The sequence below is a fragment of the Stegostoma tigrinum genome, chromosome 36 (genome assembly GCF_030684315.1).
Source record: "Stegostoma tigrinum isolate sSteTig4 chromosome 36, sSteTig4.hap1, whole genome shotgun sequence".
In the NCBI taxonomy this organism is placed as follows: Eukaryota; Metazoa; Chordata; class Chondrichthyes; order Orectolobiformes; family Stegostomatidae; genus Stegostoma; species Stegostoma tigrinum.
The window spans coordinates 1948248-1965803 of record NC_081389.1 but is presented as its reverse complement, the minus strand read 5'-3'; the positions used below and the strand labels follow the sequence as shown (position 1 = coordinate 1965803).

The window sequence follows — 17556 nt, the reverse complement described above, 5'->3', positions numbered from 1 at the left end:
CTTGTTGAGAGTTTCAAAGGATCTAATTTTCTTGATTGACACTGACTTGTGGGGAGAAGATGGGTGAGCCCATTGACCATTATTATTCATGAAGATTTAATAAATTATGGTATTTAGGCAGTGTGTTTGCGAAGTGGCTTTAAACATAGATACATCAACAGTTTGATTCAAATATAAATGGATGAGGGCAAGCAGAATTGGCAGACTGAAAATATCTAAGCACAACCATTGCCCAATTCATGAAACACAATACTTGAGTAAGAGATTTGTCACATGGCATTAATGTAGAGAGATCAGGTAGCCATAAACCCTCAAGCATCCACTCCCTGTACCACTGGTCTATAATATGTACTGACTGCAGAAACCTTTTAACGGCATATCTCGTATAAATACTCATCGACTTCTAGAAGGGTAATGATACCAGATACATGGGAGCACCAGCATAGAGATTTTACAGCATGGAAAAAGGCCCATTGTTTCCACACTGGTTGTCAAACATCTACCTTTTATACTCCCTTTCCAGCATTTGACCTGTAGTTTTGTATGCTATGGCATTTCAAGTGGCCAGGAGCACCGAGGTTCCTCTGATACTCTGTACTTCCGAGGTCTTACTATTAATGTGTACTCCTTTGTCTTGTTTGTACTTCTAAACTGATCACCTCACACTTCTCAGGACTAAATTCCATCTGCTACTGTTCTAAATCTATCACTACCTATATTGTGCTGCAGTCTCAGTCTTTACTCAACATTATTTACCACACCATCAATTTTTATATCTTCTGCACACTTACTGATCATACTTCTTACATTCATGACTAAATCATTAATGTATACGACAAATAGTATGAGTCCCAACACTGATCCCTGTGAGTTGCCATTGGACACAGGGTTCCAATTGCAAAAACACTCTTCAACCATCATCCTGTGCTTCTTGCTAGTAGGCCACTTTTGGATCCAATTTGTAAATTTGCCCTAGATCATCATAATCAGTTTGCCATTTGAGACATTTGTCAAAAGCCTTGCTGAAGTCCATGTGGACAACATCAACTGCACACCTAGTGACCTTGAAATATTCAATCAAGTTTGTTAGGCATGATCTCCTCTTTATAACGACAAGCTGACAATCCTTGATTAACCCTTGTCTCTCCAAGTGGGGATCAATTCTGTTCCTCACAAATATTTCCTGTAGTTTTCATATCGCAGATTTTAAGAGACCCTGACTCAATGCTAATTCATCAAGTATATTACAGTTGCTGTTCCTGATTTCTATAGCCTATATTGTCATAGGTCATACAACATGGAAACAGACTTTTGGTTCCAACCAGTCCATGCCAACCATAATCCCAATTTAAACTAGTCCCACCTGCCTGGCCCATATACCTCCAAGCCTTCCCTATTCATGAACTTATCCAAATGTCGAATAAATGTTGTAATTGTACTTGCGTCCACCACTTCCTATGGAAGTTCATTCCACATGCGAACCACCCTCCAAGTAAAAAATTTGCCCTTCTCTCCACTTACCTTAAAAATGTGCCCCCTAGTCTTGATAACCCCTGTCGTATGGAATACACAACTACCATTAACTCTATCCATACCTCTCATTATTTTACAAACTTCTATAAGGTCACCTCTAAACCTCCTATGCTCTAGTGAAAAAGGTCCCAGTCTATCCAGCCTTTCTTTATAATTCAAACCTTCCATACCTGGCAACATGCTGGTAAATCTCTTTTGAACCCTCTCCAGCTTAATAATAATCTTCTTATAACTCCTTCTCTGCAGGGAATAAAAATGCAGAGTACTATTTAAAACCTTCGCTTGTCTTCCATCTGCACACAGATTACACTTTAAAGAGTCCTTCTCTTTCTTTGGTTATTCTCTTGCCACTAATATATTTAGAAATTTCCTTTGGATTTTCCTTAATGTTACCCATTCTGTTTTTCATGTTACCTCTTCACTCTCCTGATTTTCTTTTCAAAATGAAACCTTATGCTTTCTATTCTCCTCTAGAGTATACACTGGCATCTATCATAAGCTTTCTTTTTCCCTTACTTGTACATCAGTATACATCCAAGGTTCTCTGGACTTGTTTGGCTCACTTTTCACCATTTATGGGAACATGTTGGCCATGAACACACACTGTTACCCATTTGAATGAATCCCACTGCTCTGCTGTGGATTTTTCTTCATCTGGCTGCTCCCCATCTACTTTGGTAAGATCCGGTTTTATCTTATTAAAATACCTGAATTCAATATCTTTATTATCAGTTCAATTCTGTCCTTATCCATAATTAGCTAAAATCTTACTGAATTATGGTCATTGTTACCAAATGCCCTCCCACTGCCACATCTTCCACTTGCTGAGCTTTGTTCCCTAAAATTAGGTCCAACATCATGTCCAATAGGACATTCTATGTGCTAGCTTAAAAAACTTTTCTGGATACATTGTAAGAATTCCACCCCCGTAAGCCTCTGACTCTCACATTTTGTCTAACTCAGTTAATGTTGAGGGAGTTGGAATCCCCTACTCTTACTATCTTATTATTTTTAAACTTTCCTGAGATTTTCCCACATGTATTTTTCTATCTGTCCCTGACTGAAGGTCCAAAGTACACGTACAGCAAAATAACTACCTTTTTTTTAATTATAACCATTCAGCCTTATTTAAGGAACATTCTAAGATTCCATCCCTCCTTACTGCAGTAGTTGACTCTTTGAATTCCCTCTTAAGCCCAGTGCTTTCCGGACTTGGAACTGTATCCCCAATCTTTCCCTACACTGGCTCAAAATCCTAGAATTCCCTCTGAGCATAATGTATGTGCCCCTACATCTAATGTATTGCAGCAGTTTTAGAAGGCAACTCATGCTAGTGAGTAGGCAGTAAATGATCTTGCCACATATCCATAACCCAAGAAATAATTTGAAAATAAATCATTGTCTATAACACCCTGAAAGTATTATTTCTATTTTGTTTGTCACCAAAGCTGAGAAAAGGAGGGAGCCTGTGAAAGATAAACTGGGAGATTTCTGAGCTTTATAAGCGGATGAAGGTTAAATGTTTACTTTCCCTAGCAAAAGAGGCTAATTTGGGATAATGGTTAAATATTACTATGTTTCTCTCATTGTATAAATAAATTCTTCATAAATAAGGAATGAGTAATATTGAGAGCCAAGTGACAGATCTCGTAGTAACTTAAATGTTCAGTAGCCAACCTCAAAATAACTTGATACCAAATCTAAATTTGATCAAGGTGGACTTGTGGGATGGGAGGGAGAAAATGTGATAATGAATAGAGAATAAAGTCAGCACAATCCACACATAGAAAGATACCAGGTTTTTTTTCTTGATTACGGTAATTTGCTTATTATCTTTCATCTCTGCTGTTTCAGGTGGGGGGAAAGTCCTCAATAATTGGAGCTTTTGAGCAACTTCTAAGAGAAGAAGGTCTGTTGGGCCTGACCAAGGGATTGTCAGCGCGCATCTTGTCCTCCGCTCCAGCAACTCTCCTCTTGGTGATTGGTTACGAAACACTGAAAAAAATAAGTTTGAGGCAAGAACTAGTGGAATCTCGACACTGGTAGCTGCTTTTGAGCTAGAATCTAATTGCAACAAACAGATGCAAGTTTCTACAGTGGCTATTAATGCATGGTTATAAAAGTTTGGTCACTTTGTACATGAACATACTGTCTGAAATTTTAAACTTCAGTGATGCAGGTACCACAACAAGGCAAAGGACCTTATTCTAAAAATTACCTTTCTGTTTTTTGGTTTAAGAGTATTAATTATGGAAACATCTGACAATCCATTGATAGATTTTGACTTTAAAAGCTTGGGATTTGTTGGAGAAGATTTTAAGTTGCATTACATAAGGCTGCTGCATTGCCTGTAAGACTGGTGTTGATAGAAGTTGGTAATGAGTTTCGGAGATTTCTTGGCACTAAATGCCAGCATATTGGTCTGAATGAAATTGCTGCACTTGTAGCCTCCCTACTATGTCAATGAAAGTAGGCTAAAGCTGCATTTACAGTATAAACCAGGAACAGAATGGATTACCCTTTGAGGTTGTTATACAATTTGAAACACTGGCTTGTGCAGACTCCTCAAACTTCATTTTGTTGCTCTGTTTACACAGATATTTTAGAGGCTAAAACAGGTGTTTAAATGCCCCACAGTGTTATTCAAGCACCTCAGATCACGTTTACTTTTAAGGCCAGACTAGATTCTGTGTGTTTAATGAAAATTAATTTATATTTATTTGATCGTTCGTAATGTACTTGTGAGTAACTGTATTGTCTTTATAAAGCTTTTGCTTCTGACTGCTACAAATCAAAACAAAGTGGCAGCTTCAGTATGTCTCATTCAATTTTTACAGAGCCAGTCAGGCCCACATCTAATCTGCAGGTGACACAAGCTCACTGAACAGGGGTCATTGGACCAGAGCTGTAATTAAGACCCCATTTTAAAATACACATTTTGTCCTTTTTATTCTCATTATAAATTCCAGTGCTTATATTTAAAATGGGAAGTACCTGTCACATGGTAATTATACTTTCCTGTCGGTGCTCAAAATTACATAGAATTAACAGAACAGAAGCACATCATTCTGCCCAACAATGTCTATGTTTCACACAAATGTCCTCCCACTGAATCTTCATCTCATCCTGTCAACATCCCCTATATTCTTTGTCTCATATATAACTACCTAGCTCCCCATAAAAGCAGAAAATGTGACATTTTTACAGAGGAGCCTACAATAGTAAAATTAAGAGATAACAAACCCTAACAGTTTTAGGATGTGATGGGAAAGTGTAGTCTGAGGAGCAAGGATACTGGATGGGGAAATAAATGGTTTAGACCAATGCAGACAGAATTCACTCCCTATTTTAAAGTCATATGACCTCATTCCTTATTTTTGAATTGAATCATAAATTTCTCTCTATGTATTTATAAGAGCAACTGTCTTTGGAAAAATAGTTCCCAGTTCTTCCTCCTCTCTGTGAATCATACAGCACAAAATGAGGCCTTTCAGTGCATTGATTCTGTGCCAACTCTTTGAAGGCATTATCCAATTAGTCCTACTGTCCCAACTCCCACTTTTCCCCCAAAGGTCTGCAATTTTTTTTCTTTCCAAGTATTTAATTTCTTTAGGAAGTTATGATTAAGTCTTACAAACCATACATTCCATAAATTAACAACTCCCTGTGTTTTAAGATAACTGCTTCTAGTATCTCCTCTGGTCTGATGCCAAGTACATTAAACCCGGTTTCTGAAGAAATGAACTATCAAAACCAAATCAAAACTATCAAAGCTATATTATCAGTATCTACTCTTTCCCTTAATCTTCACTGCTCCCAGAACAACTTCATCTTCTCTAACCTTTCCATGAAACTTTTGGCCCTCCCCTTTGGTGTTAAATCCCCTTTGTACTCTAAGGCTGTGATACCTGAAACTTAGCACCCAGAGTTGAACAATATACAGCAGTTAAGGCCTAACCAGAGACTTGTAATGTTTTAGTATAACCTCCTAGAAGACACCATGCACGATAACACGGTGTGAAGCTTCACACTGTGTTATCTCAGTTCATCCAGCTTCACACCGTGTTATCTCAGATTCATGCAGCTTCACACCGTGTTATCTCAGTTTCTCCAGCATTGACAGTTCCCACCACCATGCACGATAAATCTACTCCAATAATAGTCTGTTTGCCTCGCCTCTATAGCCTCCTGTAGCCCCAGATTCCTCTTGTTCTAGCCTCTTTTTTTATTCCCAGCTTCTTTGCTCTATCACAGTTGATGTTGCTAACCTAGCCTATCTTTTCAGATATTTGTTCAAGTCTATCACTTTGATCGCTCCTTATGTGCTGAATGTTAATTTTTTTTTGTTTTGTTTACTGTCCTGCAAGGTCCCCTAGTTGGGATTTATAACATTTAAAGATGTTATTTAAATGCAGCTGTTATGCATCTGCCACCACAGCCTAGGTGAGAAGGTATAAATAGCATAGAAGTTCCCATTACGAAAGTGGGAAAATTAACACTATCGGAGAATTTCAGGAAGTGCACAGGATATAGGAAAATGATGAGCAGGGAAAGGAACAATTCGTCCCACACTCTTGACAGCTGGAGAACTGTAGTTGCCCCATTCTCCCTATCATGTACTCTGAATCCTTATGCTCCCTGATGCCCCACCCTACTTAATACCCACCCTCCCATCATCACTGACACCCACTGTACCTAATGCTCCACCCCACCCCCACTTTCCCAAGCTCCCCCATCACCCAACCCTCACTAAACCCTAGACCCACTGCCATGTTCTTACCTGGGAAACAGCTAAGGGCGAATAATGAAAGTATAATGACCCAATTCTCACCAATCTGTCCAACTGAAATAATCAATCTATAGGGTATGCATTTCAGCTGTTGTTATTTTATAGACCTCTACTTAGATGCCTCTAAGCCTATGCTGCTCAAAAGTTAAAAACAAGTTTGAATTGCTATTACCAGAATGACTAAGGCTCTTTGAAGTAGAAACAATACTTGTAGCTCTCATCTGAGCCTTTTTCAAGAGCAGTCTCACCATCTGTTACGCACCAAAACTGGGCAGAGTAATTTCAATGTGATCTAACCAGTAACCTGTTCAGCCTTTTAGATCTTCCCCAAGACAGCTCTAAGCTTATTATATTGTCACAAAGTCAATTTATCTTAAGAGATAGTATATGAAGGTGTCTATTCAGTCTGATGCCGTTGCAGTTCAATCATTCACTGAACACTGTCTTTCGTATGGTCTACTAGCATTAGACAAAATGTACTGTAGACGGCATGCAAATCAATCATCGAATCTTAGAAAAATTCCTCCAAAGATGGGTGTTAACTTGTATGCTGAGTATAAAAGTTAACAATGGCAATGGGTGTCTGGCATCTTTGTCATTGACTACTCTATGTAGGTGTGTTTTAAGTACCCACACATCTTTGCAATGTGGCCTGTGTTGACTGCTTAATCCTTTATGCCCAGTTATATGGTACAGGAAGTAAAATGCCCATTTACAAACACAAACAACATGCGTATTAGGATGAGGAGGAGCAGCTCTAACCTGCTCGACCATTTGTTAAGATAATGGCTGATCTGATTGTATCCTCAACTCCACTTCTCTGCCTATCCCCAACAATGTTAGACGCTCTTGTGAATCAAGAATCTATTTACCACTGTTTTAAAAGGTATTCAAAGATCTACCTCCGCTATCCTCCAGGGAAGAGAGTTCCACAGTTTTGCAACCCTCAAAGAGACAGAATTTCCTAAGTCACATTTAAATGGGAGACCCATTATTTTTAAACTCCCACTGGTTTTAGTCCCTCGTCCTCAAGGGAGCTCATCCTTTTAGTATTTGTCTTCTCAGAACCCCTCAAGATCATGTATGTTTCAATAAGATTACCTTTCCTTCTTCTAAACTCCCAAGGTCACAGGCCCAAATTGCCCAAACTTCCCTCATAATATAACCACCAATCCTGGTATCAGGAGAGTAAACCCTCTCTGATCTATATTAAACATACTTGTATCCTTCTTAAATAATGAGACTAAAAACGTACACCATGCTCCAAATGTGGCTACAGTGCATGCTGTATCCGGCCATAGCCAAACATTCCCCCTTTCAGAGTCTATTCCCCTCACAATAAATAATGGCATTCCATTATCTACCTAATCACTGCAAGGTAATGATCTATGATTCATGTACCAGAACACCCAAATTCCTCTGTATGTCAGAGTTCTATGATCTCTCACAAATTCATTAAATTGTTGCTTTTTTTTTAGCCATAGTGAATGAGTTGATATTTTCCAACAACATTGTGCTCCATCTATTAAGATCTTTTGATTGTTCACTTCACCTATCTATGTTGCTTTGCAGACTTCATATGTCTTCAGAATCTGCTTTCCTACCAATCTTTGTCTAATCAAATAATTTAGAAATTTTACATTTGGCCCCATCATCCAAGTCCTTTATATTGATACTGAATAATTAAGGCTCCTGCTTGTGACGAGCCATTTGTTGCACCTTACAACCTGAAATAAATTTATTCATACCTATCCCCTCTTTCCTGTTATCCGACCAATCCTGTACGAATGCTGTATCGGAGATAATAGGAGCTGCAGATGCAGGAGAATCCGAGATAACAAGGTGTGGACCTGGATGAACACAGCAGGCCAAGCAGGAAAGCTGACGTTTCGCGCATAGACCCTTCATCAGAAATGGGGGAGGGGATGAGGGTTCTGAAATAAATAGGGAGAGAGGAGAAGATAGGTGGAGAGGAGGCAGACAAGTTAAAGAGGTGGGGATGGAGCCAGTGAAGGTGAGTGTAGGTGGGGAGGTAGGGAGGAGATAGGTCAGCCCAGGAAGGACAGACAGTTCAAGGGGGCAGGTTGAGATTAGTAGGTAGGAAATGGGGGTGCGGCTTGAGGTGGGAGGAGGGGATAGGTGAGAGGAAGAACAGGTTAGGGAGGCGGGGACCAACTGGGCTGATTTTGGGATGTGGTAGGGGGAGGGGAGATTTTGAAGCTTATGAAATCCACATTGATACCATTGGGTGATACCATTGGGCTGCAGAGTTCCCAAGCGGAAAGTGAGTTGTTGTTCCTGAAACTTTCCCCATTGTAGCCTCCTCTACTTTGGGGAAACCAAGCGAAGGCTTGGGGATCACTTTGCGGAACACCTACACTCGATTGGCAATAAACAACTGCATCTCCCAGTAGCGAACCATTTCAACTGCCCCTCCCATCCCTCAGACGACATGTCCATCCTGGGTCTCCTGCAGTGCCACAACGATGCCACCTGAAGGTTGCCGAAACAGCAACTCATTTTCTGCTTGGGAAACTTGCAGCCCAATGGTATCAATGTGGATTTCACAAGCTTCAAAATCTCCCCTCCCCCTACCGCATCCCAAAACCAGCCCAGCTCGTTCCCCCCCCAACCTGTTCTTCCTCTCGTCTATCCCCTCCTCCCACCTCAAGCCGCACCCCCATTTCCTACCTACTAACCTCATCCCGCCCCCTTGACCTGTCCATCCTCCCTGGACTGACCTATCTCCTCCCTACCTCCCCACCTACACTCACTTTTAATGGCTCCGTCCCTGACTCTTTATCTTGTCTGTCTCCTCTCCACCTATCTTCTCCTATACCCATCTTCGATCCGCCTCCCCCTCTGTCCCTATTTATTTCAGAACTCTCTTGCCCTCCCCCATTTCTGATGAAAGGTCTATGCCCGAAAAGTCAGCTTTCCTGCTCCTAAGATGCTGCTTGGCCTGCTGTGTTCATCCAGCTCCACACCTTGTTACCGCTATGAATGCTAATAAATTATTTCCTACTCCATTAGCTCTCATTTTGCCTAGTAATCTGACATGGCATCTTGCCTTCTGGAATTCAAAGTAACATACATCAACTGTGTCCTTTTTATCAATGTGTGTGTTGCTTCCTCAAATAACTAATAAATCAGTCAAAAATGATTTCCCTTTAATAAAGCCATGCTGACACTGCCTGATTGCATTAAGATTTTCTGCTAATAATAATAATAGATTCCAGTATTTTGCCAAAGTAAATTGATTGTGCATTGTTACCTGCTTTCTGTCTCCTGTCCTTGTGTACATTTGCTATTTTCCAAGCTGATATGATCGTTGCAGAATCTATGGAATTTTGTAAAATCAAAAGCAATGCATCTACTATCTCAATAACACTTTTTTAACAACCTAGGATGTACACCAAAAGGACTTGTCAGCTTTTAGTTCTAGTAATTTTCTCCATACCTTTCTCCTCGTGATTGTAATTGTTTTAATTTTGCTCCCTTTGCATTCTGGTTCATCATCAGAACTCTGAAAAGTCACCATATGCAGAATGTTAATTCTGCTTTGTTCACTCAGAGGCTGCCAGGCCTGTTGTGTTTCACCAGCAATTTCTGTTTTGTTTCTTTTCATGTTGTAATGTTTCTTGCCAACTTTCTTTCATTTTCTTAGTTTCTCGCTATTTATTAATCTTCTAGTCATCCTTTGGGGTCTTTATATTCTGTCCAGTCTTCAGACATACAACTCATGTTTGTGAAATTATATGCTTTTAATATGCTTTCTGTTTAAGGTATAGACACAATGGGCCAAATAGCCTTCACACAATCATAACAAATAGGACAGGAGTAGGTCATTCATGACCCTAGAGCCTGCTTCACCATTCAATGTGATTCCCCTACTGATCATGAATCTATCTATCTCGGCCTTAAATATACACAAGGTCTCACAAATGTCTTCTTGTGCACCGTTATGATTCTATGATATTATCTTTAACTTATTTAATTAGTCACAATGGTGCATTATTTCCCTTTCTGGAATGTATATTTTCTGAGTATTCTGAAATACCTCCCTTCATGTCTGCCATTATGTCTCTACTGAACTATCCGTTAACCTGGTTTCCTAGTTCACTTTAGCTAGCTCTGCTCTTTGCTCTCATTATTGCTTTATTTAAGTTGAAAACATTAGTATTAAGTCTATTCTCTCTATCAAACAACATGTGAAATTTTATCATATTGTGATTGCTGCTACCTAAATAATAGCCTTGAAGAAGCAATCATTAATTTATTCTGTCTCATCGTGTAGTCACGTCTGCTATAGCTATATAGCTCTCTGGTTGTACTAAAACATGCTGCTCTAAGAAACTGTCCCAGAAATGTTCTTTGAAATTTCAATATTCAGGTTACCCTTGCCAATCTCATTTGTCAAATCTGTTGTAGATTAAAATCCTGATTATCTTAAAACCTTTCACACAAAAGCATGTTATTTCTTCCCCATGTATCATGTGCTGGAATGTGGTTGCTGTTATCCCTATAAACCACTCCGACAAGTAACTTCTCACCTTTACAGTTTCACATCTCTACCCAAACTGATTCCACAACTTGATCTCCAGAACTGAGGATTTCTCTCCCCTTCTGTCTCTGGACTGATGCCATATTAATTAGGAGAGCTACCTTTCCACCCCTATTCAGCTTCCTGCCTTTCCTAAATGTTATGAAGTTGTTGACTTGCTCGCCGAGCTGTCTTGTTCTTGTTCAGATGTTTTGACACCATTGCTAGATGATGTCATCAGTGAAGCCTCCAACTTCACTGGTTAACTTGATTTTGGTAGTGGGTAATGTGTCATTTCCAGTTTTAATCTATATAGGTTTGTGTTTGAAGTCCAATTCTACGTGTTTGTTGATTGCATTGCAGTTGGATAGCCGTGCCTCTAGGAATTCCCATTCGTGTCTATTACTGCAGTAGCCCAAGCCAAACGTAAACACGCACAGGGATTCTTAGAGGCATGGTTCTCCATGTAATTAACAAACATGTAGAATTATACACCATTACAGAGTAGAAATGACACTACTCATCTTAACAGACCAAACAGTATAAATTCCAAGCAGAGTAGAATAACACCGCTTTATCGAAGGTTCCACTGATGATGTCACCTAGTATGGTGACAAAATGTCTCAACAACAACAAGCCAGCTCAGCGAGCAAGTCAACAACTTCACCCACAACCCGAGCTCTCTCCTCTCTATTGAGTTATGGAGTCTTCTCAAGCTTGATCCTTCACCCTCATTATTGAGTTTTAAACCCCCTCAACTGCCATTGATATATAGAACATAGAACATAGAACAGTACAGCACAGAACAGGCCCTTCAGCCCACAATGTTGTGCCGACCATTGATCCTCATGTATGCACCCTCAAATTTCTGTGACCATATACATGTCCATTGTTTTGCACTACAAGAGAGGCCATTGACAATAAAACACACATTGCTATAAAACCTAAGCAAGTTTGCCAGCATCTGTGGAGAGACAGGGCAGTTAACATTTCAGGTCCAGTTTCCTACCTTCAGAAAATACACTGTCAGACTTTTTTTTCTGCTCTAGTTCTGCAATAGAACAGTCGCAAGTCAGGAATCTAGAAATTGCGAGACCACCGTCTGTACGGTTTGCGATCATTTAAGTAGTGAGGAACTGTGGTGAGGTGATGGCGTAGTGGTATTGTCACTAGACTATTAATCCAGAAACTTACTTAATGTCAAATCCCACTATGGCAAATGGTGGAATTTGAATTTAATGAGCAAAGTCTGGAATTAAGAATCTACTGCTGACCACAAATCTATTGTCAATTGGTTTATCTGGTTCACTGATGCCCTCCAGGCAAAGAAATCTGCCATTCTCACCAGTTCTGGCCTACATGTGAGCCCTGACCCACAGCAATGTTGCTGGCTCTCAAATGCCCTTTGAAATGGCCTAGCAAACCATTCAGTTATACTAGTTGCTATAAAGTCTCAGAGAAGGTGGCTCAGTGGTCAGCACTGCTTTCTCACAGTACAAGGGACCGGAGTTTGATTCCAGCCTCAGGCTACTATCTGTGTGGGTTTCCTCTGGGTACTCTGATTTCTTTCCACAATCTATACATGTGCAGGTTGGGGGCATTGACCAACTAAATTGCCCATAGTGTCCAGCAATGTGTAAGTTAGCTGCATTAGCCATGGGAAATGCAGGGTTTCAAGGATATGGTAGTATGGTGAATCTAGGTGGGATACTCAGTTGGTATAGATTTGTTGGGCCAAACGGTCTAGTTACACACTGTAGGGATTCTATCTAAATGAAAATGGATGTATAATCTGGTGTTGACCTAGACACTGAAAAAAGGTAACAACAGAAACAACTCTGTAGACTCTAAAAAGTCCTCCTTACTAACATCTGGGGGTAGTGCCAAAATTGAGAGAGCTGATTCGCATACTAGTCAATTAACAGCCCGACATAGTCACACTCAGAATATTACCTTACAGACAATATCCCAGATACCAGCACCACTATCGCTGGATGTGTGCTGTCCCACTGGCAGGACAGCGCCAGCACAGGTGGCAGCATAGTGGAATACAGTCAGTAGAAAGTTCCCCTGGGAGTCCTCAATATTTGTCAAATCCCAACACAGTTAAAATAAAGGTCATCCCAAAGATGCAAATCCATTTGTTCCAACACGGTTCAGATAAAGGCCATCCAAATGGTGCATGTCCATTCGTGGGGTGAAGTATAGAGGGTGACCACTATTGCAAGTGCAGATGTCATAGTTAAAAAGAGGGGTCACCTAGGGACTACTAGGCTAACATCATTATTGGGAGGTTGCTTGATGGATTTCTAAGAAATGTCGTTAGCAAGGACGAATTTTAAAACTACGGGGCATATTTTTAAGGTGAGAGGAGAGAAATTAAATGCAAATACATGCAAAAATATGAATTTTGGGTGTAAGGGGTGGAGTTATCTTGTGTGTCAACTTGACTAAGGCCACAATTTATTATTTGCAAAGTAAAGCAAGATTCAAAATCAAGTTATCTTTTATGACTGCTGTTTCACACAGTCTGATTTTCCAGCATTTCTGCATCAAATGGTTAATAAAAACAGTGAACTGTAGCAGGCCCAACATCAATTTCTGCACTACTAATAACTTGACTGCAGATCGTCACTTAATTGCTTGTTTTTAAATACTCTAATTCCCACTCACACTCAATGTGTTCTTGCAAACTTAGAGTGAAGTGTGTTAAAACATCTTTCTGAAAGTCTGAGTAAGCAGTATAAATCAAATGAGCCATATCTACCAATGAGCAACGATTTTTTAAAAACCCAAGCGAGCTTGTGTGATGTGACCTTTTTTCCAGAAGCTGTTCTCTGTGACTTTAATGGTCCTTTCCCTTCTCACTTCAGAGTCATATAGCATGGAAACAGACCCTTCGGTCCATGCAGAATATAATCCCAAACTGAACTAATCCCTCCTGCCTACTTCTGGCCCATATCCCTCCAAATCTTTCCTTTTCACGTACTTACCCAAGTGTTTTTTAAACATAACTCTGCCTGTATCCACCACTTTCCCAGGAAGTTCATTCCACATGCAAATTACCCCAGAGATAGTAGGAGCTACAGATACAGGAGAATCTGAGATAACATGGTGTAGAGCTTGATGAACATAGCAGGCCAAGCTGCATCAGAGGAGCAAGAAAGCTGACGTTTTGGGCCTAGATCTACCCCGCAATGTCAGCTTTCCTGCTCCTCGGCTGCTGCTTGGCCTGCTGTGTTCATCCAGCTCTACACCTTGTTATCTAAGAAATTACCCCCATTGCTTTTTAAAATCTCTCTCCTCTTGCCTTAAAAAAAGCCCCTAGTTTTAAAATTCATAAAACTCATCAAATAGCTACCGAATAATGATGTTAGCCTAGTAGTTCCCAGCTTTGCAATGTCCCCTGTTTGAAAATTCTAGCTACATGAAGTAGCCAGGATGAACAATCACTGGTTCTGTGAAAACCCTGGACATGCGGCTGATGGAGCAGCTGCCCATTTGTAAGATTTATATAATGAGAGTATTATATTCTGTCTTGTAGATTACAGTACAAGGGCCACTTCAAAGCTAGCATAAGTGCAAAATGTATATTCCTAAAATGTAAATTAGATTGGATTAGATTCCCTACAGTATGGAAAAATATTGCCCAACAAGTCCACACCACCCCTTGAAGCATCCTACCCAGACCCATCCCCCTATAACCCACACACCCCTGAACACGATGGGCAATTTAGCATGGCCAATCCACCTAGCCTGCACATCTTTGGACTGTGGGAGGAAACCGGAGCACCTGGAGGAAACCCATGCAGACACAGGGAGAATGTGCAAACTCCGCACAGACAGTCATCCGAGGCTGGAATCGAACCCGGGTCCCTGGCCCAGTGAAGCTGCAGTGCTAACCACTGAGCCACTGTGCCGCCCTGAGGAAATTGAGGAAGGTAAATTAGGATAAGTTTCAGTATTATCTCAATTCCTGCTAGCATTACACCTTCCAAATTTGCAGCCATGTGTGCTACAGATCTCTCTATTTAATGTTACTGTGACTCTGTAATCAAGTAGGGATGTCAGGGAGTCCCAAAGCTGTTGCCCCCTGCAAGAATTTCACCAAAATCCACCCTGAACGTACCTGTTACTGTGTTTGTACCTCATAATTCTAAAAAGTAAAAGGCTAACTGCATAATTTTTCTAATCATGGATTTAATCAAATCCTCTGACACAGTATTGTACATCCTATTTAAAAGACCTCTGACAATTTTTTCTCACTGGTGATATACCTATACAAGTATAAATGCAGGGCATTTTAGGTGCAAACACTTACTGTTTATGATTGCTGCTTACACATTTTCAGGTGGAATCGACCAGTTTTGGTGTTGTTATGAAAATTGCTGATGACTGAAGGACTGGTTTCCCAAACCGGTGCACTGTGTATCTATCCAGCTGGTTCTTGTTACACTGGGTGGGAGTCAACTGTTTAAATGTATTAAAGATAAACCTCTCTGACTTTGCAATTGATTGTATGAGTATTGCTGAAAATGGGTTAATCATTTCTTTCATATGTGTAGGTACAGTTAGGAGCAGGAGCAGACCATTAAATAAGATCATGGCTGATCTGACAATGGCTTCAACTTCACATTCCTGCCTACCCCCAATATCCTTTGACTGCTTTGTTAACCCTAACCTTTGCCTTTAAAAATATTCAATTACCCTGCCTCCACTGCTCCTTGTGGAAGAGAAGTCCAAAGATTTATGAGTCTCTGGGAAAAACAGTCGTCCTATTTGACATCCTAAATGAGAGAACCTTTATTTGTAAAGACTCTTGTCCTAATCTCTCCCACGAGAGGGAGCTTATTTTCAACATCCACTTTTTCACATCCCCTCAGGGTTTTTTTACATGCCACTGACTGGCTAGTGCTTTACTTTGATATATTAAAAAATTGTATTGAATTTGTTATTCTTGCCCTAACACCTCCTGGACACAAAGCTCAACCTGAAAGGAAACTGTGGGGTTAATCTGTAAACAAACTTTTTTGACCAGAACACTCATCATTCCACCCAGCATAGGTCTTTTTTCACAGTCAAAGAGAATTAAATCAAATGACATATGGCACTGAACCCATCAGTTTCACCACAGGTGCGCTTGGTTAAAATTAACCTCATTATTTAGTACACACTAGAGATAAGAAATTTCTGCATTCTCTCTTTTACCCTTTTCCTCCTCAATCTCTATCTTCCCTCCTTTCCCTTTCTGTCTCTTGTTTTCCCCCACATCCTCACCTTTTTCCATCTTGTTCTCTCACCCCTTTCTCACACTCTTCCCTTGTCACAGAAGAAAAACAGACTTACTTTCAATCTTTCTCATCCCTGGAGCACACATCTATTTGCAGATGGGCAGGATTATAGCAGACCTTGCCCCACCACATTCCTCCACCTGTCTCACTAACACCTGAAGAAGGGGCAAAGCTTCTGATGAAGGGCTAGGCCCGAAACGTCAGCTTTTGTGCTCCTGAGATGCTGCTTGGCCTGCTGTGTTCATCCAGCCTCACATTTTATTATCTTGGAATTCTCCAGCATCTACATAGATCCCTTAAAATGGCCACCCAAGTGGACAGGGTTGTTAAGAAAGCATATGGTGTTTTGGCTTTCATTAACAGGGGGATTGAGTTTAAGAGTCGTGAGATCTTGTTGCAGCTCTATAAAACTTTGGTTAGACCGCACTTGGAATACTGCGTCCAGTTCTGGGCGCCCTATTATAGGAAAGATGTGGATGCTTTGGAGAGGGTTCAGAGGAGGTTTACCAGGATGCTGCCTGGACTGGAGGGCTTATCTTATGAAGAGAGGTTGACTGAGCTCGGTCTCTTTTCATTGGAGAAAAGGAGGAGGAGAGGGGACCTAATTGAGGTATACAAGATAATGAGAGGCATAGATAGAGTCGATAGCCAGAGACTATTTCCCAGGGCAGAAATGGCTAGCACGAGGGGTCATAGTTTTAAGCTGGTTGGTGGAAAGTATAGAGGGGATGTCAGAGGCAGGTTCTTTACGCAGAGAGTTGTGAGAGCATGGAATGCGTTGCCAGCAGCAGTTGTGGAAGCAAGGTCATTGGGGTCATTTAAGAGACTGCTGGACATGCATATGGTCACAGAAATTTGAGGGTGCATCCATGAGGATCAATGGTCGGCACAACATTGTGGGCTGAAGGGCCTGTTCTGTGCTGTACTGTTCTATGTTCTATGTTCTATGCAGTTCCCATTATCTCTTGTCCAATTGTCAGTTGTTTCCACCTGAGGGTGACATCTTCTTGAGGTCATGAATTTCTGCCATGGATCTTCGTACCACTGAACGGACTGATTCTCAAACCACACCTTCAGGGAGCAAGATATGTGTGTGTGGGATTTGAAGGACAGGATTTGTCCTGGTTAAGGTGTTTGGACTGATTGAGCTTGATGAACAAGATGTCACCGTTCTGAACAGTTGGTAGCAAGCTCCTTCCAGTCATTAATATAAATCCTTCCACATTTCAAGAAGAGCTTCAGAATGTCTTTGTAGTGCTTTCACTTTTCTCCCTGGAACACTGGCTGTTAGAGAACTGAGAAAAGACCTGGTGCGGGAGACATTTCTCAACCATTCAGACATCAAAAAGCAGCAACGTAGGCTGAGGTTATTTTGGCCCTCGAGCCTTCTGCGCCAGGCA

General features: G+C 40.8%; 1 protein-coding gene across 1 annotated transcript in view; it reads left to right on the top strand.

Annotated features, from left to right (window-relative positions):
- slc25a44a (solute carrier family 25 member 44a) overlaps positions 1-8221 on the top strand; it is a 33761-nt gene extending 25540 nt beyond the window's left edge. Inside the window, exon 4 of the mRNA XM_048520473.2 lies at positions 3388-8221. Coding sequence (XP_048376430.1) covers positions 3388-3579 — 192 coding nt within the window. The 3' untranslated portion in view covers positions 3580-8221. The remainder of the gene's footprint in view (positions 1-3387) is intronic.
- The last annotated feature ends 9335 nt before the right edge of the window (positions 8222-17556 follow it).